Source organism: Cyprinus carpio, chromosome A15 (assembly GCF_018340385.1).
Source record: "Cyprinus carpio isolate SPL01 chromosome A15, ASM1834038v1, whole genome shotgun sequence".
Lineage (NCBI taxonomy): Eukaryota > Metazoa > Chordata > Actinopteri > Cypriniformes > Cyprinidae > Cyprinus > Cyprinus carpio.
In genome coordinates, this window is record NC_056586.1 from 11,684,397 (window position 1) to 11,710,447 (window position 26,051).

The 26,051-nt window shown below is 35.3% G+C and overlaps 2 protein-coding genes across 2 annotated transcripts in view; both read right to left on the reverse strand.

Moving 5' to 3' along the window:
• LOC109067031 (numb-like protein) overlaps positions 1-13,429 on the reverse strand; it is a 43,237-nt gene extending 29,808 nt beyond the window's left edge. Inside the window, exon 1 of the mRNA XM_042771005.1 lies at positions 12,947-13,429. The gene's annotated coding sequence lies outside the window, so the exon portion shown is untranslated. The remainder of the gene's footprint in view (positions 1-12,946) is intronic.
• Positions 13,430-13,828: 399 nt separating this feature from the next.
• LOC109061243 (atypical kinase COQ8B, mitochondrial-like) lies at positions 13,829-24,097 on the reverse strand. Its single transcript, XM_042771006.1, has 15 exons — positions 23,951-24,097; positions 22,737-22,903; positions 22,319-22,648; positions 21,658-21,724; positions 21,443-21,514; positions 21,219-21,338; positions 20,878-20,963; positions 18,671-18,811; positions 18,476-18,557; positions 18,264-18,357; positions 17,460-17,601; positions 16,993-17,100; positions 15,080-15,145; positions 14,753-14,839; positions 13,829-14,584 (listed from the first exon to the last, which is right to left on the reverse strand). Coding segments are annotated over exons 1-15 (1,860 nt in total). The 5' UTR covers positions 23,952-24,097; the 3' UTR covers positions 13,829-14,287.
• Positions 24,098-26,051: the final 1,954 nt, after the last annotated feature.

Genomic DNA, 26,051 nt, shown 5'->3' on the forward strand with positions numbered 1-26,051 from the left:
TTTTTTTTAATTAAAATGAATCATTAAAAACACAATAACTGTTAAATGCAATCTTCTTCAAATCTCAACGTGAACTTCAATTTTACATACACAACATCATAATGTTGTGATGCCTGGTTAAATGTACTTTTAATATTTAAAATAAATAATTTTAGTTGTATTTCTTTTTATTAAATAGATAAAAATAGTGTAGGATTTTTGGCCATTTTTTTGCTTAACCTTTCAGTTCATTTTTCATTTTAACTCAAATTTTAATCAAACTTAATCTTTAAACACAATAACGCTGTTAAATGTAATCATTATCAAATCTCAAAATGACTTACCCTATTTCTTACTGTACATTCTTACTGCTATATAATGTATAATACTGTACATTATAATAATGCCAAAATTTACTCGTAGCATTTAAAATTATTTCTTTTAGTTTTATTATATTATTTATTGGTTATCGGTCATAACATGGAAATTATTATCGGCATATGTCGGCGTTGACTAGAATTTTGCTTCCCTACCTAATTTTGATGACAGCCATGTCCCTTTTTCTAGGTAACTTTTTTCTTTTGTTCTTAAAGACTATTTGAAATACGTCATGAATGACAGCTACATTCTGCAGTTCCATTTTTGAGTGACAGCAAAGGCGTTTGTGCACTTGTTTGACTCTGTTGTGGTACGCAAACAGGGGGAGGAAATAAAGTGTTATTTTTAAAGGAACATCAAAAATGCAAGCCAGTCACTTTGGATTTAGCACGTACTGCTGTTGTCTGCGCTGTTATGCTATTATGCTATTAGGCCAAGCTACGAAAACATCTCAAAATAAACCACCTAAATCAAAAATATTCCAGAAATACAACTGAAAACCTTTTGTGGCCTTCAATACTCCGGAATAAGAAGTAACAGAAGGCTGTTATTTGTGGACTAGATTGATTGTGCTTTATTAGTGGCTTAGCTATAGTGTGCACGCTTTACCCAGAGCATTGGATGACCTTCACTAGGCACTTACAATGCATTGATTCAAACTTAAAGGCAAGAATAGCACAGCAGACAGAATGAAATTAGTGTTCCACGCTAGAAAGCAATGACTGTTATCTCCACCTCTCAATCAGTCAGTAAAAGTCATTTAAGCCGCGGAAGAGCATGTTACCGTGAGTGTTTTGTCTGGTTGATAGGAAACAAAATCTTGTGAGAGAAAAGGAGGCCTCTGACTTAACAATAACTCATTCAGAATGCTTCCTGTAAACTTTCCCCACTTGATATAAAGCATGAATGGAGTTGCTGGTAGCCACTGACTTCCATAGTATTGAAAAAAAAAAATACTATGGATGTTAATGGCTACCATCAAATGTTGTATGGAGTTGCAATCATTGAATTTCTAATCGCAATTACAATTATTGATGCCCAATTACGTAATCGTTCAAAGCGGCAATTAATCGTGTTCAAAGTCCACTTATGTTATTCTCTTCAAAATATCTTCTTCTGTATCTTAAGGGTTGTGTTTTTGGTTTTAGAATAACAATAATACCATTCATATTTTTACTTTTTTATTTATACGATGTATAGTTGACATTTGAGGCTTAATACTATAGTAAAGCACTTAGTATTATTTTCATATAAAAATATGACATGCAGCTGCATCAAACAATGATATAAACATAATTTAATGTAAATTGTGATAATCGTAATTAATAATCGCAATTACAATTTCAAGGGTATAATTGACAATTATGATTTTTGTCATAATCGTGCAGCCCTTGGTGTTTATTGGCCACTATCAAATGTTTGGCCTTCTTCTGTGTTTGGCAGAAGAAATACATTTATGCAGGTTTGTCTGATACTACTGAAAACTACGAGCATGCAATGTCGTAGTTATGTCGTCAGTTTAGTCACAAAGTTACCAAAAAGGCGATTAAAGCTGCCTTAAAACTGTGTGTGTATGTATTTGTTATATATGAGTCACATTTAAGAACATGTCTCTGAAATACAGTGGTTTTCAAAACTGTCCTGGAGCAGCCCAGCCCTGTCTCCCTCACCTAACACACCCGATTCAACTCGTCAGCTCATTATAGAGACTTTAATGATAGGTTTATTTTAACAGATAGAGACAGAATACCAACCAAAAAATCCAGAAAAAAACACATTATATAAAGATTAGAGATTTATTTGCATTTCAGTGAGTGAAATAAGTATTTGATCCCCTACCAACCAGCAAGAATTCTGGCTCCCACAGATCTGTAATGTGCCCATGTGGAACACAGATTAGTCCTGACAATTTCAGAAGTTACTCCTAATGTCATCTATATTCAGATTTGCATTTATATCTCAATACCAGAAGTAAAGTAGTAAAGTGCAACCCATAAGTCTCTAGAAGAGACACACTAAGAAAATTGGAGAAAATATAAAAGGGTTGGCCCAATAAAGACAAGGATCTTAAGAGACTGGACAGGTGGGCATACAGGGATTAAAAGCATGGATCACAGATGGCCACCGCGTCTCATCTTTCAGTGGGCCCCAGCAAATAATTAGCAGAGGTATGCTGTGTGCCTTTGTCAGCACGCGTGTCTGTCAAACATGAGCGTGTGTCAGGAACAATGGCTGGATGACAAAGGGACACGGGCCGGCCTCCCCGCCACCACCACAACAGCTGTGAATTGCAAGGCACGCGCAACTTGGAACAATAGGGAACGGGACGGGTACTGGGTGGCATCAAGCCGATACAAGGCCCACCCTCAAGGTATCTGGCCAAAAAGCTTCAGCATCAGCATTCTGTCGGATCCCGTTCTGTCGGCCTTAAAAATTGTGTTGCAAACAGTTTTGCAAAAGCACCTGTGCACATGAGTTGTAAACGCACATGGAAGCGGGGTTAATTCAGTGGAAGGGAGGTCACGCCAAAAGAAAGGAACATAAAAAGATCCTAACAGCTGGGTCAGATCTACAGGGATACAATGGAGTTAGAGTGAGGGAGTGGCAGAAAAGAAATGGGACAGGGATAAAAAAAAAAAAATGGGTAGACGGGCCACCTTTCTAGAAGCCTGACGGGGTCCTTTGTTACAGCAGCTGGTTGCAGGGAGGTCAGACCAGCTGTGCTTCCACTGACCCCCTCCCCCCGTCCCGCTCCGCTCCCTAACCAAACACAGTAAGCAGTATAGGGGAGGAGTTAGGGGTTTCAACGAGTTTGGGGGAGGGTGTCCACACAGCGTCCAAATTTTAGGACCCTACATGACTCACATCTAGGTGATGGATTCTGTGCTTTACACTAAATGACTCTGGACCCTAAAGCATTCAGACTCTAAAGTAGTGCTAGATAGTGACAAGCCAATATATCATTTTGAGATACTGCGTATTGATAAAGGTGTTTGATTCATCAAATAACAAAGGTGGTCATTTGCACCCTTGATAAAAGTATTAATTTTAAATGCTAAGTGAATATTGGCATGTGAGTATTAAATCAGTGAGTGTACTCTAAATGTAAAAATAAAGCAATGGATAATTAAATACCCAATATTGGATAAATATCCAAAATACACTGGTAACAAATCTTTAAAAAATCAGTATTATCTATAAACCCTTACTGGCGGACAACCAGTCAATCTGAGTCTTACTAAAAACTTTACACTATTATGAGAGTGACTCTTATGCAATGAACTGCCCCCCTCTAAGACCATCTGCCTTAAATCCATAATGCATGTCACTGTAATATCTAGAAATGTTTATTTTTATTTTAGCATTAAACGCTGTTAAAACATTTACAAAGTGAACCTATTGGCTCTATTGGCTTTACTTGGGTCTATCTATAGATAGACACATCTCACTTAACCATTTAGAGTTTACAGAGGTCTTCTTATGGTCTATAAGAACTCCATAATGGAAACTAAAGTGGCCATACACAGAGCAGGAAGACAGTGTAGAGGTCCTGTAAAACTGCAGTGAACCATCTTCACCATATTATTCAAAAACAGTTCCAGTAGAGCTCTTATTACACTACATCATGTTTCCAGACTACTGCAGCGACAGCCTGCGGGCATCATTTCACAATGGATATATTTGCAAGTGAAGTCTGCACTGTGGAGTACTTGAGCTTGAGGTACACCCATGATATGAACCAACTGAAAAGATCCTGTTAAGAATATTTATATTTTAGACCTTGAATTTGAGGTCTGCCTGTCTCTTTGAATATAGGGCCTTTCGCACCGCTTTAGTTCCAGAACTAAATGTACAGTACTAAATTACTGGGACAATTTTGCGCAAACTATTTCCCAGTACCATTTAAAAGGGTTGCCTTCGTACCGACAGTGTGTACTAGTAAGTGACGTAGGCCGGACGACAGCAACGTCATTTGTGCGTGGGGTTCAACAATGGAAACAAAGAAGAACAACGTTAACAACAGGAGGATGGAGGGCACTGTGATCGGAGCTGTGTTTTTGTTGTGTCTCACGGGTTTAACAATAATGGACATGGAATGTCGACATATACATAAAGCGATTGATAGAACGGAAAGGAGGACTAAGAATCTCCAAAGACAACTGGCAGTGCTACATTTGCTACAAGTGCCTGCACTTCAGCGTCCGTCCGTCCATCTATCGCAGTTCTCCAAACTTGCGAAATAAGTTGACACAATGTTTACAGTATGTTTACACAGCGTTTTAAATCATGGTGGGTGAGGGCATTTTCGTACGCGTTTGGCCGATCAATGTATACTTACATCACGGGTAGTACCAGTTGTGCTGGTTAGACCCTGCTCCAGAGTAGGAACTAATTTGGTTCTCGAAAAAGGCAGTCTGGTACTATAATCTCACCCAGTTCTGGCGGTGCGAAAACGCCAAAATGTGGGTAGATCCACAATTAGTTCTGGTACTATGAAAGGTTCCCGTGGTGTGAGAGGGGCTTTTGTGTTTTGTGTAAAGAGATGTTGTTTTTGAGTCTTTTTATGCAGGCTGCAACATAAAGGCAATATAAAGAGTATCGTTTATTCTAAAAATATTTCATAAACAAAAACCATACGAAAGCTCTGGTGAAAGTCAACATCTTAAACTAGCAGGTGATAAAAAGGGAGTGTATGGTTTATTGTTTATATTTATCATATTTTGAGCCCACCTTTTGCCAAACTTTTTTTTCTCCCTTTTCAAATCTCGTATCACATCGTAAAGGCATTTATTTTTTTATAAAAATTACGGAAATAATCAAAAGGGTGAAAATATGGTATAGGGTAGGGTAAGGGTAGGTGTAGGGAGGGCTTTATTGTACCAATAAGGTGGCATCCATTCAATAATTTGAGTTAAAATTATAATTTACACTCAATACGTTATTATTGCATACTGTTTTATAATGTACTACAATACTGAAGAGCAGATAATTGCCACTATTTGCAACAAGTAGTATACATAGCAGAAAATCCTGCTATTTTAACATAGTGTAAATAGGAATTTGCACTTAGTGTAATAGCATATTGCTAAAAATACTGATATTTTCAATTAGTGTAAATAGAATCAATTGCTAATACGAGATTTGAAGAGGGAGAAAAAAAAGTTTGGCAAAAGGTGGGATCAAACCTGGGTCGATCGCATCAAAAAGCAAAAGCTACTCACTTAACCACCCGCGCCACTGGAGCTGACAAAACACCAATACCAAATTGTTAATAAGGCAGGTTATTTGGACAAGTGTAACTAGACCCTCTGTATGTTTTATTCCATAGTAAGCACAATTCATACAATACATTTAAACCAAACTACTTTAAGACCATCTCCGAACTTTTTACCACGACTCTGCTGTTTTTCGGACGGTTCTTTCTGTATACAATGATTGACAGATTGAGTAATCCCCAACCCAATGGTGCTGTCTCAAACTATACCTACCTCTTCCAGTTTGTCTGAATTGTCGTCGTGTTTTCTGACTTATTTTGTTTTCGAATTTGTCATTGTGTTTTCTGACTTGTTATAATGTTTTCTGAATTGTTGTTGTGTTTTCTGAATTGTTATTTTGTTTTTTAGATTTGCATTTGTATTTGTAATTTGTTATTTTGTTTTCAGAATTGTAATCTGTTTTGCCCTTCATGGCCACCGTAATCCTCCGTGAAGAACTGGCTCAGCGCTCTGTCTATCATCTGCCTTTCCCAAATGGAGTCGTGGCCTAGTGGTTAGGGAGTTTGACTTCTAATCCTAAGGTTGTGGGTTCAAGTCTCGGGCCGGCAATACCATGACTGAGGTGTCCTTGAGCAAAGCACTGAACCCCCAACTGCTCCCGGGTGCCGCAGCATAAATGGCTGTTCACTGTGTGTGTGCACTTTGGATGGGTTAAATGCAGAGCACGAATTCTGAGTATTCAGTTTAAATGCACAGGTGAGTTGTGTTTCACTCTACAGCATGCAAATTGCAAAATGTACATTTTGAATACCCTGCTGAAGAAAACAAACCAGCCTAAGCTACAATACTAGACTTGTGGATTACTTATTAATAGTGCATATGGTCTTATATTTGACAAAGAGCTTCTGAATTGCACTTGTTACTTTTCTAGATAACAGGCTATAACATTAGCTTATGTGTAATCTAGCAGTGGTTTAATATATGGCAAACCAGAAAGCTCAAGTTTGTATCCAGTTTGGGGTGAAACACAACTAATCAGTTTTATTGTGTTATTTATTTTAGTTGTCGCCTATAAAATGGAGTGATGGATATTAGGGCTGCCCATTTAATTGAAATAAAACCGAAACTGTGTTATAGCTCTGTGTGATATCAAATTGCAAATGATGCAATTATTATTACTATTATTATTATTTTTCTTAAATACTCAATTCTGTTTATTTTACAAATAGTAATATTTTTTATTTTGTTTAATATTTTTATTTAGTAGTAGCAGTGATAATAATAATAATTATTATTATATTTCTACTACTACTGCTACTGCTACTACTACTACTACTAAATAAAGATATAAAACAAAAAAATTAACATTTGTAAAATAAACATATAGTATTTATATATAATCAAACAATTTTGGGCCAATTTGTGCAGCCCAACAAACCTGAAGCTTTTTTAAAATAAAATTAAAATAGTAATAAAATAATAATAATTAAATGTTATATGTTTAAATAACAAAATATAACTAAATGGTGAAAAGGGTCTGGACATTCACACCAACAATTCAGTTTCGTTTCACAATACTGAATACAAATTTTGCAACGTCAACTCACAAAAGCCTCTTTAAACTTTACAATAAAGAAGATCACATATTTCATATACTTCTAAGATCCCTAATGAGTGCACTGCACTCACAGGCAGGTTTCCTTGTTCAGAAAATTCTTTGTGGAGTTGAATTTATTTTCTAGCCTCACTCAAGCCAATGAAAAAGTGAAATTGACTGAGACCACTACATCAAGATAGCGAGCAAAAACAATAGATGGGATGGGCTCTGCACAAGCAGTATTGATCGAGGGCAGGAGGCTAAACAGAAAAAGGGATAGACAGATGTGATTTAGCATACCATGGAAGAAAAGTAGAAATCCAACATTCTCCGGGTAGTGCTAGTGTTTCAGGACACTAGTGTCCAGCTTGGCTATTATGCATAACATAGCCTAGTATTTTTCTGGTTGTTTTTGTTTTTTGTAATGTAAATGTTCTATATAATATTTGGACATTTGGATCTTCACAACCACACGGCTGTGAAGTAACATATTACAATACTGACATTAAGTAGTTTTGATCAGAAATTGTACTTTTTTTTAGTAGTTTTAAATGTGTGTACTTTTACTCATGTACATTTTAATTGATGTATCTGTACTCATACTCAGCTATTTTTCCTGTTTGTGGTCATTACATGCTTGTTTGAATTTTATTTTTATCCATTAATGTGATTGGATAGGGAGAGAGTAATTGGTCTTGTGACTCTCGTCAAATCAAATTGTGCATAGAAAACTTATCACTTATCTAATCATAGCTGCTGGAAGCGCATTCTACAAGCATCAATTCAGTCAAATTATCAACATCTTCCTCTAGTATCATAAGGTAAATTTCAGATTTCTGCTTACTAAATGATCTGTAAATGCTTGCCTACCTACAGGGCCTGAAATTTAGTGTGAGGTTGTGGTATTGCATATAATGTTAATAACACCCGCAGGTGTCATTTTCATAATGCAGTAATTTCCCACAACATAAATTATCACGTTTATGATTCTCATTTCTTTATCACAAAAAAATTGGCACATTTTTGAAGAGGAATTGGCTCTTTTTAACCCATCTCATGTTGTGTGATGCTGAGCTCTCATATGAGATACTAATGGTTTTGTATTCTTTGTATGGTTCTAAACATTAATATTTTATGTGCAACAACAGCATGCCCAATCTCAGTGACCTCACACCTGATTTTAAATCTATATTTATTTATATCTATACATTCGGCCGATAGGGCTGAATGTTACATGGGGGCCTTTGAAAGCTAAATTTCTAGTCTAACATAGTGTTAACTAGTTAACCTGCTAGCTTAAAGGAATAGTCTACTCCAAAAATGAAAATTTCTTAAAAATCTGTCTGTTTATTACAAACACATGATGATAACTTGTGGGCTGGAGTCGTGTGGATTATTGTGATGTTTTTATCAGATGTTTGGACTCTCATTCTGATGGCACCCATTCACTGCAGAGGATTCATTGGTGAGCAAGTGATGCTAAAATTCTGAACCTAAAGTAATGCTAATAATGCGTATTCTTTTAACTATTCCTTTTATTCCACTAAATGTCCAAGCAAGTTAACTACTAGGGGGTGTGATATGTATGGTCAAAAACCAAACGATTACACCTTGAGATTGTACGAATGCAATTTGCAAGTAGAAAGCAGGTAAAATTATAGATAACAATATATGAGGCAGAAAGAGCCCCAGTAGCCTATGAGTTTTGTTTATATTATATGTATATCATATGATAAAGTTAAGCAGTATGATGAGCGAGGTTGCTTTTTTCTGAATATCAGCTCGATTACAAATGTTCAATAAACAAGAAGTTAATACTGTGAGTTACATTTTAGACAAAAAGTTGTTCTTTTTGCTCTATTCTGCAAACAAAAATGGCTCCAAACAAAGGTGCAACAGAACCCTTGTGCGCCTCTGAACAAAACTGGTGGGTTTTTTTACAGAATATTTTTGTCAATGATTCAATGACTTATTCATAAATATAGCTTTTTTATTTTTTAGCTAAATTTATTTTTTATAATTTATTGTTTATTTTTCAAATAAATGTTACAAACTGACAAATTTCTAAAAAGAGTTTATAATGGTTTCTATGCCCCTGGTGTTTGAGGCAGTCTACTTTATGGAAGCATTATGGTGCCATTGATGGTGCATAAATTAAACACTGCTGCCTTAAAGGCATAGTTCGACCAAAAATTTAAATCCTGTCATTAATTACCCATCCTCATGTCATTCCAAACCCGTTAGACCTTCTGTGATTTTCTGACCGGAAGAGAAGAAATTGTTGAATAAAGTCATTATTTTTGATTTCTTTGCACACAAAAAGTTTTCTCATAGCTTCATAAAATTAAGGTTAAATCACTGATGTCACACGGACTATTTTAATGATGTCCTTAGTACGTTTCTGGGCCTTGAACATGGTAGTTTCTTTGCTGTCAATGCAGAGTCAGAAAGCTCTCGGATTTCATCAAAAGTTTGTGTTGATGAAAAGTGATCATCCAAAAAATCATCTCTTTTAAATTCAGTCCAAATTTGATCATCTAAGACTTTCGTTCTGGAACACAGCACAGTCAACAGCATGCATCTGTACTGTAGGGTGTGAAATATGCTTTGTATCTTTTTGTATGTTCGTTACGCATCTTCTAACAGACATGTTAACAGACAGCAATACATCTGCAAAATATCAAGCAGTGTCTTGCTGTTTCAGAAGTGGATGCTAAAATGAACAAAGGCAGCAGACAGGAGATTCTGCTTCATATATGAAGAATGGAATTTCATTTCATATCGTAATAACGGTGTTCCTGACTTTGAATTTGTGCCACACAGCGGAGCTATGTGAGGCACAACCAGAGAGACCCCAGTATGCTTATCCATCTTCTGTCACCCTCTCACTCTCTTTCTCTTACGTAAACAGACTGCAGCATATGCTTTACAAGAGCTTGTGCTCTCGTATGAGTACACAGAGCGTGAACTCCTGTAAAGTATCCACAGCAGTTCTGTTTATGTCTGAAACAAACTGCTCTATTCTTACCGTGTTCAGCTGCACCTCCTTCCTTCACGCAGTTTGTAACCCCTGACTGAGCTTTCCCTCGTCATTTACTCATCATGTAGTAAACAGCATAAAGAAGAATAATTATTCAGTTATCTACATATAAATGGTGATGAAGGTGCCATAGTGTTTAAGGCCAACATGAAACCTACTGTAAGTCTGTAATGCGATCAACTTTATCAACCTTTCGTTTTTGAGATGAGACCAAAAAAATAACAACCTGTTTACATCAACAACTTTGCATTAAGTAAACTTTAAGGATTAAATGGAGTCTAGATCTACAGTACATTTTACACTCCTTAATTCAATAGAAACATTTTGATCGTAGACAGATGCCTTTGCAGAATCCTGACACATTGCCAAGCATCACTAAATTACCCATTATGAGCACTAGGAGGAGAAAAGCTGTTCACTCTGTCACATGAGATCTCACTGTAATGTCTGGACTGTAAAGTGTGCTCATAAATAATGTAAAGTCATGTACTAGTGGATTTGTTATGATATTCTTAGTGCAGAGGAAAATGGAAGGACTACAAGCAAGCGTTCAAACGTGTGCATGGCGTGTAAAAGCCAACCTTAGAAATTGAGCTAAACTACTCGAATGCCATGCACACTTTGATGTGATTTCTTTGAATGACTCCAGGATTTTCCATGCAAATGTAGAGGAAACTCAGAGAGTCATTTTTTCCTACATTATGCCTGTTAAGTCTTTTTTTTTTTTTTTTTGTCTTGGCAAATGAATATTTTAATTTATACCATAATACAGAATGATTTCCATATTAATGTAGCTACATAACTTATTGCAAATTAAAACCTAATAAAGTAATATTCTTTTTTGTAAAGAAAACCATGAAATCTAATTAAAAATACAAACTTTTTGTGGTGGAGCCAGTACAAATAAATAAAAATAAATGGAAAAAGAACTAATCATTTTATTTATTTATTTATTTTTTTACATTATAAAAGCCTGGTGATGATATAGTCCACAATCCTTTGTCAAATATAAGACATGACAGTAAATAAACCAAATCACAAAGACACAAATCCCTCTACACAATTCACCCATTGCAACTAAAGAATAGCTCAGCAAAAAAACGGAAATGGATTTTTCATGGCATGGAATTGTAGTCCATTGTTTAGAAGTCACACCCTTATTATTACAAAGGAAATTACATCATTCTTCAGTGCCACAGCTTAGCTGGCAGCCGTCTGATTGCCCTTTGCCCCTACGCTATTGTAGTTTCAGCTGCTGTGTCCTCTTGTTCATCCATCTGTTTAACAATTGGGCGCACACTTATACCACAGACAAGCAGAACAGACAGAACCCACTCAGGACAGTTAAAAAAAAACATTCAGCTGTTATGGATGTCCAGTAGCAACAGTCAGTGTGCCAGGTGATTTAATAGGGCTGCTCAGAAAAGTTGCTTACAGAGGTGCTTACAGTTTTGTGCCAATTCATTTTTTTATTCGATTTTTTTTTTTTCATGTCTACTACACTGGACACCAGGACTGAAGCAACACACAAATCCTCATATTTTAACCATACTTATGAACTAGAGTTTGTTTACTAGAGTTGAACTAGTGTTGAAGATTTTGAAAAGAACACATACTGTTAGAATGAGCAATGCAATAAGAATGTAGAAAAGAGGTAAGATGATATGAAGTCTCAAAAAAACTTTTTATTGGTTGCAGTGGATGAATATGAATATACTGTATGTGTAAATGAAAATATGTATAGTTTAAATGTTACTTTAAATTTTAAGTAAAATCAAATCAACCTGGAGCCTTTCAACAACTTTGATTTTAATTACTTTTGAAAAGAATCAAGCTGAACAGATAAAATTGAGTAGAAATTACAGAAAATGTCTGTAGCAATAAAACAGAAAGCAAAAATGTTATGATGAAAAGACTGATGTCTCATTCTTAGTAGTTTAAGTAGTTTTTTTTTTTTTTCCTGTGAAGGTCCTTTTTTTCATATAATGAAAGTCAGTGGGGTCCATTGTGGTTTTGGACCCCATTAACTTTCATTGTATGGACTTTTTTGATTCTGTGTTTCAAATAAGACTTTCTTGATCTAAAACCAAGTTCACAACAATTCCAAATTCTATCCATAATGGAATTCTAAAACAATAATTTTGACAATCAATTTAGGTAGGAATATTTCTAATCACTCTATACTCATAATATTGGTGATATTGATACACACAAAGCATCTGTACACTGCAGTCCTGTACTCATACCATATTTCAGTGAGGGCTCTTACAAACTCTTCAGAGTGTAAGGCCTAACCATTATGGATCAATAACAGTCATCAAATTATTGATGAGAGAGGCTGTGTGTACAGTCTAGCGTTTCTAATAAAGGCATAATATCACTCTCATAGTCTTACATCATTTTACAATAGATTGTGTTATTTTTACATAAGCATCTTTCTTAAAGGTGATGTTTTATGATGCTGTGTGTTTAGAAACATCTGGACTCAATCGCACTGACATTCTAGTAGCTAGAAGTCTTGATGGACGTTAGTGCTTAATTAATTTTTCGCCCCATCATATTCCCATAACTCCATTATTATTGTTTTTGAAGAAATGTTATATCAAAGATATGGACCTGATGAAAACAGATATCTATAGACGTGCAATATCCAGCCACTTCAGCTGTATATTATGATAGCCTAAAACTATAAATAATGCATGTTAAATGAAAGCACAGATTGCCACTGGGACTTACCGAATAGAAGGATACTACAATCAGTGTCCGTGCCGCCTTTTGTGTAATCCACAGAAAATAAGGGGGTGGGGGGTAACTTCAGATTATTCTACATCCGAATTTCTCGCGAAACTGACGCTCGATCAGACGCACGTGGACGGAAGCGCTTCGGATGGTCGTAAATTTTGAAAACGGCCGTGAGAAATGGACGGATTTTGGATAATCTCTGCGTTCGTTATTCACTGAGCAGCAGTCACTGGCGCATAGACTGCGCTCCTCCCGCGGCTCCACCCGCTGGCCCCGCCCACTCGACGAGCCCATTGGCGCACACGGGCGTTTATGCAAATTTTCTCTTCCCGCTGATGTTCAAGAGTCTGAATGGGAAACAATGTATACAGACGGAACACATAAAATACCGTCATCTAGAGGCCAAAACACACTTCTCTGAACGTTTACGTTTCTGTATCGTCAAAAAAACATTTTTTTATTTTTCGTTTTTGAACTGAGCGAGTGCTGTCTGACAACAAAACAAACAACAATTTCGGAAATAATTATTCATTTAAAAATATAAACTGCACATATGCACTAAGCTCTAAATAAAGAATAAATAAACATTGAAACAAATAACTATATATTTAAATTTATTTCCATTGTATTTATATTTAAATTGTTTTTTATTTTTACATATATCAGTAAAAAAGCTCTGGGTTTTATACTGTGAGCAATTAAAAATAAATTTAAAGATTATTAACAAAAGCATCTAATAATACTATGGTGCTTCCATAGTACTGTGATACTCTTTGCTGAATGAATGAATGAATGAATGAAGCAGACTATCTGGGGAGACCCCAGATCTAAAATTTGAGATGATTGTAGTTTTTATGTAACATAGTCAGTATAATATTGAAACAGTCGTCACATACTTTTAATGATGAGAAGTGACACAGACTTACAATGACTTTTCTATCATGAAATAAATAGCAAAATGATGTTAAATCAAATAGTCCTATCTAAAATTCTATTGTTAGATTCATATCATTCACCACAAGATCTTTGAGATGTATTTCACTCCACCGGAGGAAATTTGTTCATCGTTAAATATTAATTTTAAAAGCTTGGCAATGCTCATAACAGTGACTTCTGAACAAATTCTATGAACATACACCTTTACACTCAGAGCTGCTTGTTTGATAAACCAACAAATAACAATATTTCTGTCGCTGTTATTTTTAAACTAAAAAAAAATGTGTTGGATATATGTAGAATAATATTTTGGAACATCTGAAAATATTGCACTTGGTTGTAGTGCGCTTTCCCATGGCACTTTATACCATCCAAACTCTATGCATCTTCCTACGAAGTCTAAACCTGGGTGCATCTGTCCTGTCGGTTACGATGATAGGCATTGTAAACATCAAGGAACATATTTCGGCAGGGAATGCGGGCCTTCAGCTTGGAACAGATGAGGAACGAGCCAGCCATTTTGCGGTGCAGAGAGTAAGACTCTTCTGGAGGAGGAGTGAGACGGTGTCGAAGCATGACAGGGATCAGGCTCTGGATGCGCTGTGTGGTACTCTGAGTGCCAAAGTCAAACGCTTCAGTAGAAGCAAATGCTTCACCGAGGATCATAACTGCCTCTACGTGTGCATCCTCGAAGGCCTGAAAAGAATAAGACAGTTTTGTTAAAGTGAACACTCATGAAACAGTAGAGTGGTAAAGAAAGCAATAGCTTTGATTCTAGGGGGAAATAACAAAGAAATATAATGGATAGAAAATATGCACAACAGGAATACTACTATATATTATATACCATATAAAGCCACAAACCTTGGCTTCAAAACCAGTAAGGAACTTTAGAACTTTAGATTTCTGCAGAACAGTAGCCCTGTCTCCGACTGACGCTGCATGAACCACCTTGAATCACAACAATTTGAACACGCTTACTAAACATTTACTAAAATATTTTGCAACATCTCATATTGCCAGTTCTATTCAAATGTTTTAATAATTCACAAATTTGTAACTACAGTTATCTGGATATTTTATGCATCTATGCTAATAATAATAATAAAGATTCCCATTAATAAAAGTCACCTTACAGAAAAAAACCCTTAGATTAGATCACCAACTAAAGTGTTGAGTAAAAATGTGTACCTCTATGTAATGATCTGTGAATGACTCTGGGTAATCTCGGCAGGCTCCAAAGTCCAACAGAAATATCTGTTATAATGAAGAACAATTGATCAGAGTTTCAGTGGGGAAAAGTGGAAAGGCCTAACAGCACCCAGATAACAGACAGACATGCCATTTAAAAATTATGAAAGAAATGTGGCAACATAAACTACTTTTTTGAAAGAAAAATAAAGTACAATACACTGCAATACTGTAAAATACATAATTTTCAGCAGTCATTACTCCAGTCTTTAGTGTTACAGGATCCTTCAAAAATCATTCTAATATGCTGATTTGCTGCTCAAGAAAGCTAATTTCACATCAATGTTGAAAACGGTTTTGGTGCTTAATATTTTTGTGAAAACCGCAATAGGTTTTTTTAGGATTCTTTGATGAATAGAAAGTTCAAAAGCATAGCATTTCTATGAAACAAAAAATATTTGTAACATTAGAGTTGCCTTTAATGTCACTTTTGATCAATTTAAAGCAAACATGCAGAATGAACATTAATTTCTCTCAAAAAATTTTTTTGAACAACAGTATTTATTTAATGTAATCTTGATGTGATTTCTAAAAAGTCATCAAGACCTTCAGAGCTGATTGGAACTTAGTGGACTGTAAGAACATGCACACAAAGGAATATTTTAGAGAAATACAGAATTTGTTGTTTTTTGTGTGTTTGAGGGAGATGAGTAAACAGCACTGCTGCATAATTTTATACTAGCATCACGCACACAAATTGCTGAATCTAATAATTACACAATAGTCTGTTATTTTGGAACTGAATATGTTAATATGAAACTATAGAAAATTAAAGGTACCATAGAATGCACTGATACAATATTTTAAATTGTTCTCTGATGTTCCCAGAGTGTGTATCTGAAGTATCTCAAAATACCCCACAGATCATTTTTTATAGTTTGTTGAAATTGCTACTTTTAGGGCATGAGCCAAAACGTGATGTTTTTTGTGTTTGTCCCCTTTAAATGAAAATGAGCTGGTATTCCCGCCTCCCTTCTCAGAAGAGTGCGGAGCTTCAAGAGCTCATGCTCGGTTGTGTTTGTCCCCTTTAAATGGTTACTGATCCTCACATTGCTTCCAAATGCAATTTTTAACTACCACATCCCTATTTACTATCATTCTGGTAGCATGTGAAGGCAGCATTAGTGAAAACAGGCAGAGACAATGGTAGCTTTAGCAACATTAGCCTTACAGAGAGCAAAGCTCTTTTGGAAAACAAAATATGACACGTGATGCTTACTTTGTCTGGAGTCTGGACGTTTGCACACAAAGCGTTGGTATCGCTCCCTCTTTCATAAGCAATCTTTGCACAACTCCAGCTGAACTGACCCTCGTTTGTGAGGCAGTCCGGCATAAAATGTTAGCACAAACGTATAGGACTTTTCTTTTTTCTTTTTGGGGACATTTCCTTCTTAAATTAAATTTAACCATCGTGTCCTCAGCGGTTTATGGAGACCCCTATGTTCGTTAGTGCATCCCAACACACAACACTTTTAATGGCTCTTTGGCGCTTACATTATTTCTCCAGAAGCTACAGCAAGAAAACATAAATGGCGAACCGCTGCTTCTCGGTCAGGGCTGTGTATATGCTAATAGGGCTGAAAGCGTCACAAATGGGTGGGACTTTTCCAGAGTATGACATCAAAGTAGTGAGAAATCTGGAACTGCTAGTGTGGAGAGACTGTTTATGATTTAGTAGGATTATAAAACAATGAGTGAGTGGATTTTTACCATTATAGGCTGGTTGTTTTAACACACTGCGGCCACACAACTGTGTTCAGATACCTTATAAAAGTGATTTTTGCATTCTATGGCACCTATAGAAAACAATAGATTTATAGATTATATAGATGATAGACTAAGCAGTTGCTCACCTTGTTCTGTTCACTATTATAGAAGAAGTTGGACCAGTTAGGGTCTGTCTGCATGAAGCGGAACTCAAACAGCTCTCTCAAACACAACTGCAGGGTCTTGAAACAGATCTACAGAATAAAGGTGTGAAAATTATTTCACCACTTCATTTTCACAATAAAATAACACAAGATATCCAAATCTCTCAAACCAGAACAAATATTACTGTAGGTTATTTACACAACGTCAAGGTAACAAATGACCAATAAAGGTATGCAAATAGTCTATTTTACAATAGAAAAATTAAAAAAAATTAAAAATGTATATGTATGCATTTATGTATGTGTGTGTATATATATATATATATAAATATTTTTTTTTATATTTGTATATTTAAAAATTTTGCATTTATGTATGTGTGTGTATTTTTTTAAGCAAATGAATCAAATAAAAAAAGCTTTTAATATGTTTGTTTAACTATCTAACCCACCTCATTTCTAGTCTCTTGATTCAGATCAACACAGCGGTCCAGAGGAACTCCATGAATTAGTTCCATGGTGATCACACGATGACCCGACAACTCATCAAAAACCTCAGGGACAACAAACACTGGATCATCTTTAAGCAAATTCCTGTGAGAGTCAAAGAGAATTTGTAAATGTGAAAAGATTTTTGTCATATATTTTTAAACAGAGCAGTACAGATCTATGAGATACGAGCCTTCTACTGGGATTTACACTACTGTTCAAAAGTTTGGGGTTACTACAATATCTTTTAAAAGAAATAAATGCTTTTATTCTGCAAGAACACCTAGAGTTGTTTAAAAATGATGGTAAAGACATTTATAATGTTACAAAAGATTTCCATTTGTTGTTATATGTTATATAAATATATGCTGTTCTTTTTGAATGTTCAATTCATCGAAGAATCCTGAAAAAAAAACACTGATAATACAAAGTGTAGCTTGAGCAGAAAATCAACATATTAGAATGATTTCTGAAAAATCATGTGACACTGAAGACTGGAGTAATGATGCTGAAAATTCAGCTTTGTCATCACAATAATAAAATACTTTTTTTTTTTTTTTTTTTTTAAATATATTCAAATAGAAAACAGTTCTTTTCGAATATAAATGACTATTTTTACTCTATTTGTGAGCGAATAAATGACTTGAACATACTTTGTTTTAAAAAACATTAGTGACCCCACACTTCTAAACATTAATGTAGTTACAAATGAATTTAACTGTGGTTCATTTAAACACAATTCAAACATTTAATATAACTGAGAATACCTGAATCGCTTTGCACACTCCGCCTCTCTCTTGTAGTCACACTCCCATGCCAGCTCCCTCTGAAGTACCTCAAGACTACTGTCAGCAAACAGACCTGGTAAAATAAATCACCAGCTACTGACATCCCAACACAATGTGACTCAGTATGGATACTTCTGAAATGTCTACTTTTTGAGCTCAATATGAAAATGAAAGCATTTGCCAGTGCTCACCATCAGGCAGCACAGCACTCATCTTCAGAACAGACATGAGATTGTTGATGTCACTACGAATGCTCTCAGCGACACCAGGGTACTATATGAGAGACGCAAAATTAAAGAATGATGAATCTTTACACATATAACATCAACATATGCTGCAAAACTTCAGACTGCTGCAAACAGATGATGACAATTTCAGTCTAATACCTGTATCTTCATAGCAATTTCCCTCCCATCAGGCAAAACGCTATGATGCACTTGACCGATGGAGGCAGCAGCAAAGGGTTTTTCCTCAAATGATGAGAGTTTCTCCTTCCATCCAGACCCTAAATCCTCCTCAAGCACTTTCTACACATGCGGTTTCAACACAGACAGTGTGGTGATTGAATTTAACAACATCTGATAAATGTAATTTGGAAAGAACTATTGAGGGGTTTGAAGCACCACTAACAATTGTTATCATTGTCGCCGCTACTCAGCTGTCACTGACACTCCATTGTGGCTGGAAGGCAAAAAAGCTTAAAAAATCTATAAAACACTGCTGTTAGTGTTAACTACAATTAAATCTACTAAAAATAGTTTTTTGTTAATTTAAAAAAAGCTGAAATAAAATAAAACAAAGATCAGATGAACAAAAAATACATTTAAAAAAAATCTAAACTAAAAATATATTTGCAATTAACTAAGGTAAGATGAAGTACTAAAATTAATTAATAAAAAACCTAAATAGAAATATGAAATAATATATATATATAAATGACAAGCATGTATCAATGACTAAAACAAACAAATAAAAATAAAAACTAATTCAAAATATCAATTAATACTAAAATAACATATAACTAATACAATAATAATACTGCTATGAAAATGTCTTTTTTAGTCTGTGACGAATTACAAGTAACGTGAGTTACGTAATTAGACTACTTTTTTCAAGTAACTATTAAAGGTGCTGTATGTAGGATTGACACCGAGTGGTTGAACTAGGTATTGCAGTCCAAATGCAAAATATTGGAGGGTTTTTTTTTTTCACCCGGCCCCTCCTCCTCAGACTTGACGAACACGCAAGTTGCCAAATTGACGACAAACAGGAACAAGCACACTTGACGATGAATGAAATGAAATATGCTGTGTTTTCCGCCAACTGGCAACCCGGGGTGCCTAAATACAATTGGATAAACTCGTAGTGGGCAGGTTTCACAAACCAAAACAAACACCAGCATTCGGGCCCTGAACGCATTTTCAAAAGAGAATAACTGACTGTAGCATTGTTTTTCAGATAAACAAGTATTTTAACTTAGCATGTTTCTTAAATATCTGCAAACATATTATTGTATTTTTATGCTTTATTAGAGTCAAAATCTTACATACAGCACCTTTAAAGTAACGCATCACTATTAAATTTACAAAGCGATATCGGAGTAATATTTTCAAAGTTAAGTTAAGTTACTTTGTTTTCCCATTTATTCACTGATACATCTCCTGTCACCGTGTTTGATTGGGAGTGAGGTGCAGACGTACTTCCTTCAGCCTGAGGCTTATTAATTTCACTTTTGGTGTGAAAGGGCCTTTACAGTTGGCAAAAAAATTTAACTTTTTGGGTTTTTTGTTATAAAAAAAAAAAAAAAAAAAAAAACGAGCCCAGCTCAGCAGACAAAAAGTATGGCAAAAGTAACGTAATGCATCACTTTCCATAAAAGTAACTAAGTAACACAATTAGTTACTTTTTTATGGCGTAACCATAGACTGTATAAAAACATGGACATAGTGTCCGTGACGTCACCCGTAGTTTTATGATTTTTTTTTTAAAGCTCAACTTGGCAGTGCGTCACTCCCAGATCATCGGAAATGGGCAAAAAGGCGTGAGCTGGTTGCTGAAGCCACGCCCACCTAGCTCGACGGCAGTGACAGCAGCGGCAATCCACCTGTCAGTGGCCACGCCCTTAATTATGCAGAAAGTTAAGGCTTAATATAATTTAAATGGATGAGTTTTTAAAAAAAATTCACCCCCCTCACAGTTGACATGCAGGGCAAAATTAGCTATATAGACCAAAATCATTTTTTGAACAAGGCTGTAAACGTTTTTTTTTCTGCTGTAAAGTTGGGCATTTTAACATGGGGAGTCTATGGGATTGACTCCCTTTTGGAGCCAGCATCTAGCGGCCAGTTGATGAATTGCAGTTTTAGTCACTTTCTTGTTGGTTTCACGAGAGAGAATGGGTGGTTGCCGCTTGGGTGTAACTCATTGTAATGCATTACTTTTAAAAATAACTTAAGTTCCCCAACACTTGTCTTAGACTTATTTTGATGATTACTGAAACTGCTTGTTAGTAAAAAGGAATTTTCCAGTAAGATATCAAGGCAATTTTTAATAGTTAGGTTAATGTTCTACAAGATCAAAGATAGTAACTTACATGCACTTGCCATGCTGGCATGAAGTCTGCACTCTGTCGAACCCTCTCAAATATTTTCTGCAGTTGGGGGTTAATGAAGGTATTATCTAATGAGGGCATACAAAAATTAGATAAATCAAATGAGAACATTTTCCTACTCATCACAAAATAAAGCATCCAACTCCTTTTGTATATATGAAATGCTCTAAATATTTTGTGTTGAGCATCAAAAGACAGAAAGCATCAGAAAGGATTTCAAGCTCTTAACTCTCTTGAAAAGGGAATATTTAGTATAATCATTGAAATGAACAAATGAAGGCACTTGGCACCAAAAGTATTCACAATAAAATCAAACTATGTACCCTGAATGCTAAGCATCTGTCCAATCTTGAGGGCCGCTCCTCTAACTTTACACAGTGTGTTCACTATTCTCTCTGCATTGGCCTCTGACAGGAGGGGAGAGTCTAAAAGAGCCCCCATATCTGAAAGAGAAAGACACCACAAATTTGACTAATTTGCCCAATAACAATTTTAAAAATATGACAAGGGGTGTCAAGCCACATTCAAGCAAGCTAGCACACATTACCTGAGCGTTTTCCTCCAAAAGACTGTTTCACCACCTCAGCAATGGCACCAATGCCAAGTCCAACAGCTAATCCTACAAAATAAAGCAGCAGCGATGTTATGGTTAGGACAAGTAATGGATTATTAAGGAGCGGTCACATAAGCAAAATTTTGAAGAGGCTTCATATTATATTATATACATGTATAGTATATAACAAACAGTTATAACAAACTGACCTCCAAAATTAGCTAGTCGACCAATCCGAGTAGCAGGTACCGTCCGTTCTCTGGCTCGCTCACAAAGCTGCAAAGTATCAAAATCATACTGCTTATTAAAGTCTAAAATTATTTATTTAACATTTATTTCAGAAATAAGCAGCGCATGCAGGAAAAGAAAACTGTAAGTAGATACTTTTATAGAGGAAAAGTTTTATTTTAGTGTTATTCATATACGTTTCATTTTTAGTAAATCTGTTTAGTAAATGTGCTTTAGTAATTTTTTTTCTTATATGACTATTTAGGTTGAATATATTTAAGTTTCAATTTTTAGTTTTTATTTATATTCAATTAGTAATTTAGTAATTGCTTACTTTTGTAAAACGTAATTCAATTAGTTGTCAAGGCAACATTTCTCATTTTTATTTTGCATCTAATAATTATTTTAATTAACCATAATAGTTTAATAGTTGAATAGTATAGTTTTGTTAACAATAATACATTTTCAACATATTTCTGGAGTTAAAATTTCAGAAACATAAGCCAATTAATGTCCATGTACTTTGAAATGCAATGTTATGTGTGTAACTTCAAATATTACAGTTATTTAATTACTTATGCATGATTGATTTTTGCCACAAAAAAATAAATAAAAAATTTAAATCATCCCATTTGTCCTCACCTTTTGTCTTACAGGCCTGGCGATATTCTGCTTTGCCTCCCTTGCCTTTTTAATGTCTTCAGGGCTTAACCTGGCCACCACAGAATCATGGACAAACCTAATATGATGATGAGACACTGATACGTGCAGAAATCGATTATTTTGACCAGGCCAGCTGGTTCCTTTGACCGTGCCAGTAGGTGCACCAACAGGTATCTCTGACACTTCCTCCCTTCCATCTTTGCTGGAAATGTCTGGTGGCATTTCAGAGCCGACTGCCCACTTTGCTGCTTCATCCGGGTCCATCTCCTCCCACTTCTCAATGTCAGGGTACTCCTCAGTCTTTGGTGTCTAAAAAAAGTTCATTTAAAATAATACATAAATAGCAATGTAATTTCTCTTCTTGTGTTCATGCATATCTCTCTAAGTGTTCACTTACCATGCCTGCTCCCATTACGCCCTCAACCGCCTCCTGTGCAGCTTTGACCCCTGCACCAAAGGTCGAGTTGCAGGCCATCAGTCTGAGCTGTTCACCCTGAATGGTTACAAAGGCAGCGCCCACCTTGCTGGCACCCCTCAACACCTGGAGTACTTCTGCCAACACCACTGCAAATAACAGGGACAGATGTCAGTGCCGTGAACCTTAAAACATCATTTCATTACTGAAACTAAGAGCAGGTATCTCAAGCATACAGTGTTATTTTAGTATTATGTATATACTATTATATTGTTTAATTTATATTTTGAAATAGCTTACATATAGATAGATTTTAGTGCTTCAACTTAAACCTATTTTAATCAGCATTTCCAATACCAAATTTACACTGCAAAGATAGCACAGAAGAGCTTTTGAAGTAGCATTTAGGTGTCTTTACACAGACGGTTTAATCGTGCTCAGAGGTGGCATAAATGCATTTACACAGATACAAATACAATTGTAAGCTTTGATACTAGAGGGTGAGGTGGGTCAGAGAAGGCTTAATTTAGTCTGGCTTTTAATGAGGCATTATGGCAGTTAAAGAGCAGCTGTGTAAAGATGCCTTAATTTATGTTTGATTGTATTTCTATTTTTTTTTTAATGTTTGTAATACTTTTAAACTGTCTTTACGCAACCTAGTTAAGGCTGCTCTGTGCCTGCTAAAAATTCAGTGTAAAGGTGCAATGTTTTATAAAAACCAGACTACATTATGCTTGCTCAGACTCACCTCAGCCGCTAGTATCAAAGTAAACAGTTGTACTTGTTATGTAAATACATTTATGCCGCCTCTGAGCAGCATTACACAGTCTGTGTGAAAACACCTAAATGCCATTTCAGAAGCGCGTCTGTGCCACCTTTGCAGTGAAAATCTGGCATTAATTAACAATAACCCTGGACTTAAGTAACAAACTTCAATTATTTAACTTCGTTTTGCTTGTGATGGACGTGCATTTTTTTTATCCCAGGTCCCAATTTATTGACAAGAGCATTAATAATGCTATTTAATAGTACAGTATTAAAATGTATCCAATCATGACATTTACATTATTGTAAAAATGTACACGTTATGATGGAATGAGCACATGTATGCATTTTTACACCAGTGTTGTTTTATCTTTATTTTAACTTGTCTAATTAAGTGCGCACAGCAGTGTAGTTACAGTAATAATACTCACTCGTGTTGAGAGATCAGAGTCTTCGCTGCGTCTATGCGAAGCGTCCTTTCCACTCCACACACACCTCTGTCTGTTTTGCAACTACTACCGGACACGGAAAACATCCGGTGATTGATAACCGACATAGCCAACCAGATTTGCAAATATCTAAAAGGGGTTGGTTTTAAGAGCTGTGTCTGCTGTCAACCAATCACGAGCGGAAAGCAAACGCGTTATTGCATTTTTTCCGGGCAAATATGGCTCAGTAGCCAATGAACAGATGGAAGATAATGCCGTCTACTGGCCAGTGTGTGAAGTTCAGTTACAAATAACCCTGATTTCTTTTGAGTGAAGCTCAGAGCTAAGTTATCAGAAAAAACACCAAAAAATCCCCTTCGTTTAACCACTTAAACATTTAACGTCCCATTTAAGTTTAGATTAAGTTTAAGTTTAGATTAAAACAGTGATTGTTATATAAATGTTCACCATTCAAATCTATCTATCTATCTATCTATCTATCTATCTATCTATCTATCTATCTATCTATCTATCTATCTATCTATCTATACTTCTGCTGAACATGTGGGCTATCTTGACAGAAGGAATATAACTAGCCTACTTATTATTATGTTTGTGATCCTGTCAGATATTTAGGAAAACCTTTAAAAATTCAGGCAAAATCAAACTTGGTTTCTAAAGGTTGATAGGTTGGATAAGATAGGATTTAGGTCGATAAAGGCCGTGATTTTACTTTTCCTCTTTACAGGTCACTCTTCATCTATTACTGTTTCCCAAAACAACAGAAAGGAAAAAAATGTAGTTGTGTGTAATAAAAGACTAATTAACAAGTGCAAAATATGTTCCACTGTGGATTAAACCATAATGACAGCATCTGTAAGTACTTGCACAAACTGCATTTGTTTTCCATATAGTAACTTGACTGGAACACGCTCTTACTTATTTGCATACCTTGCACTATTCATCAATTTTTTTTACAGTTCGCATAACCTTAAATAAAAGCTTACAAAATGGTTTATTCTACTACACTTCTTAACTGGTCTGTGTTTGTCAAAATTTCCATTACTTTGCCTTCTGTGTCTAAACAGCCCTTTCTCACTATAGCCTACTTTAATGGAAAATTATACGATTTCCGAATGCATTATCTTGTTATCATTTTACCAATCTCAGTCCTAAAGAGATGTGTTTAGTTTAGTTTAGTAGCTCCAGTCTTACCCTGCTCTTGCATAATCATCATGTCCAGGCATGCTTGTTTTGCCTGTGATATTAGGACAATTAGAAAACCATAATGAAGAGTTTCAACTTCAAATCTGTCCTACTAAAGATAAAAACACCCACTACCTGTTCAGTTTCACTGGAGCTCATTTTGTAGCTACACAAAGAACTGTATATATACTTATACAATGATCATAAATATACTGTACTCAACACTGAGCATATTGTGTGGTGCCCGTACACTGCATGATGTACTATCTAACTAACTGTATTCATTTGATATTAATTGGTATTTGCTTATTTGAGAGCTGTTGTCTTTCTTATTTGTGCCTAATTTCTTGTAAGAACAATTTTGCCAACAAACACACAATTAAAGAAATAAATACCTGTTTGATTTTAAATGTGCCTTTTCATTAAATCATAATAATAATTTCATGGACTATGACTGAGCTACAGTTATTAAAAGGCTAATCAGTTGAATATTTTTTGAATATGATTTGAGCCCATTTAGATTACATACATCTTTCAAATAATAATAATGGATTTAATATCACTGCAATAATATTATTAAAAATTATTCAAAAAATAAAAATTATGACTTTTTCATACTTCCATAGTTTACATATGCATTTCTTCTGAATTATCTTTTATTTTCAAGATTTCCGTTACGATTCCCTTGTTCAGTTAGGCCCAGATTTCTGAATTTTTCCTCACTATATCACTTTATATATCACGCATCAGCATAAGTTTCATCATCAGTGGAAATGTGTAACAGAAATGGTGCTGTAATTTCCATGTGCATCTTTACTTCTCTTTTCCAGTCTGCGAATCACTAGACATCATAATCCTACTGTAAATATTAGTTAAAGATTAGAATTTAACTAAAAAC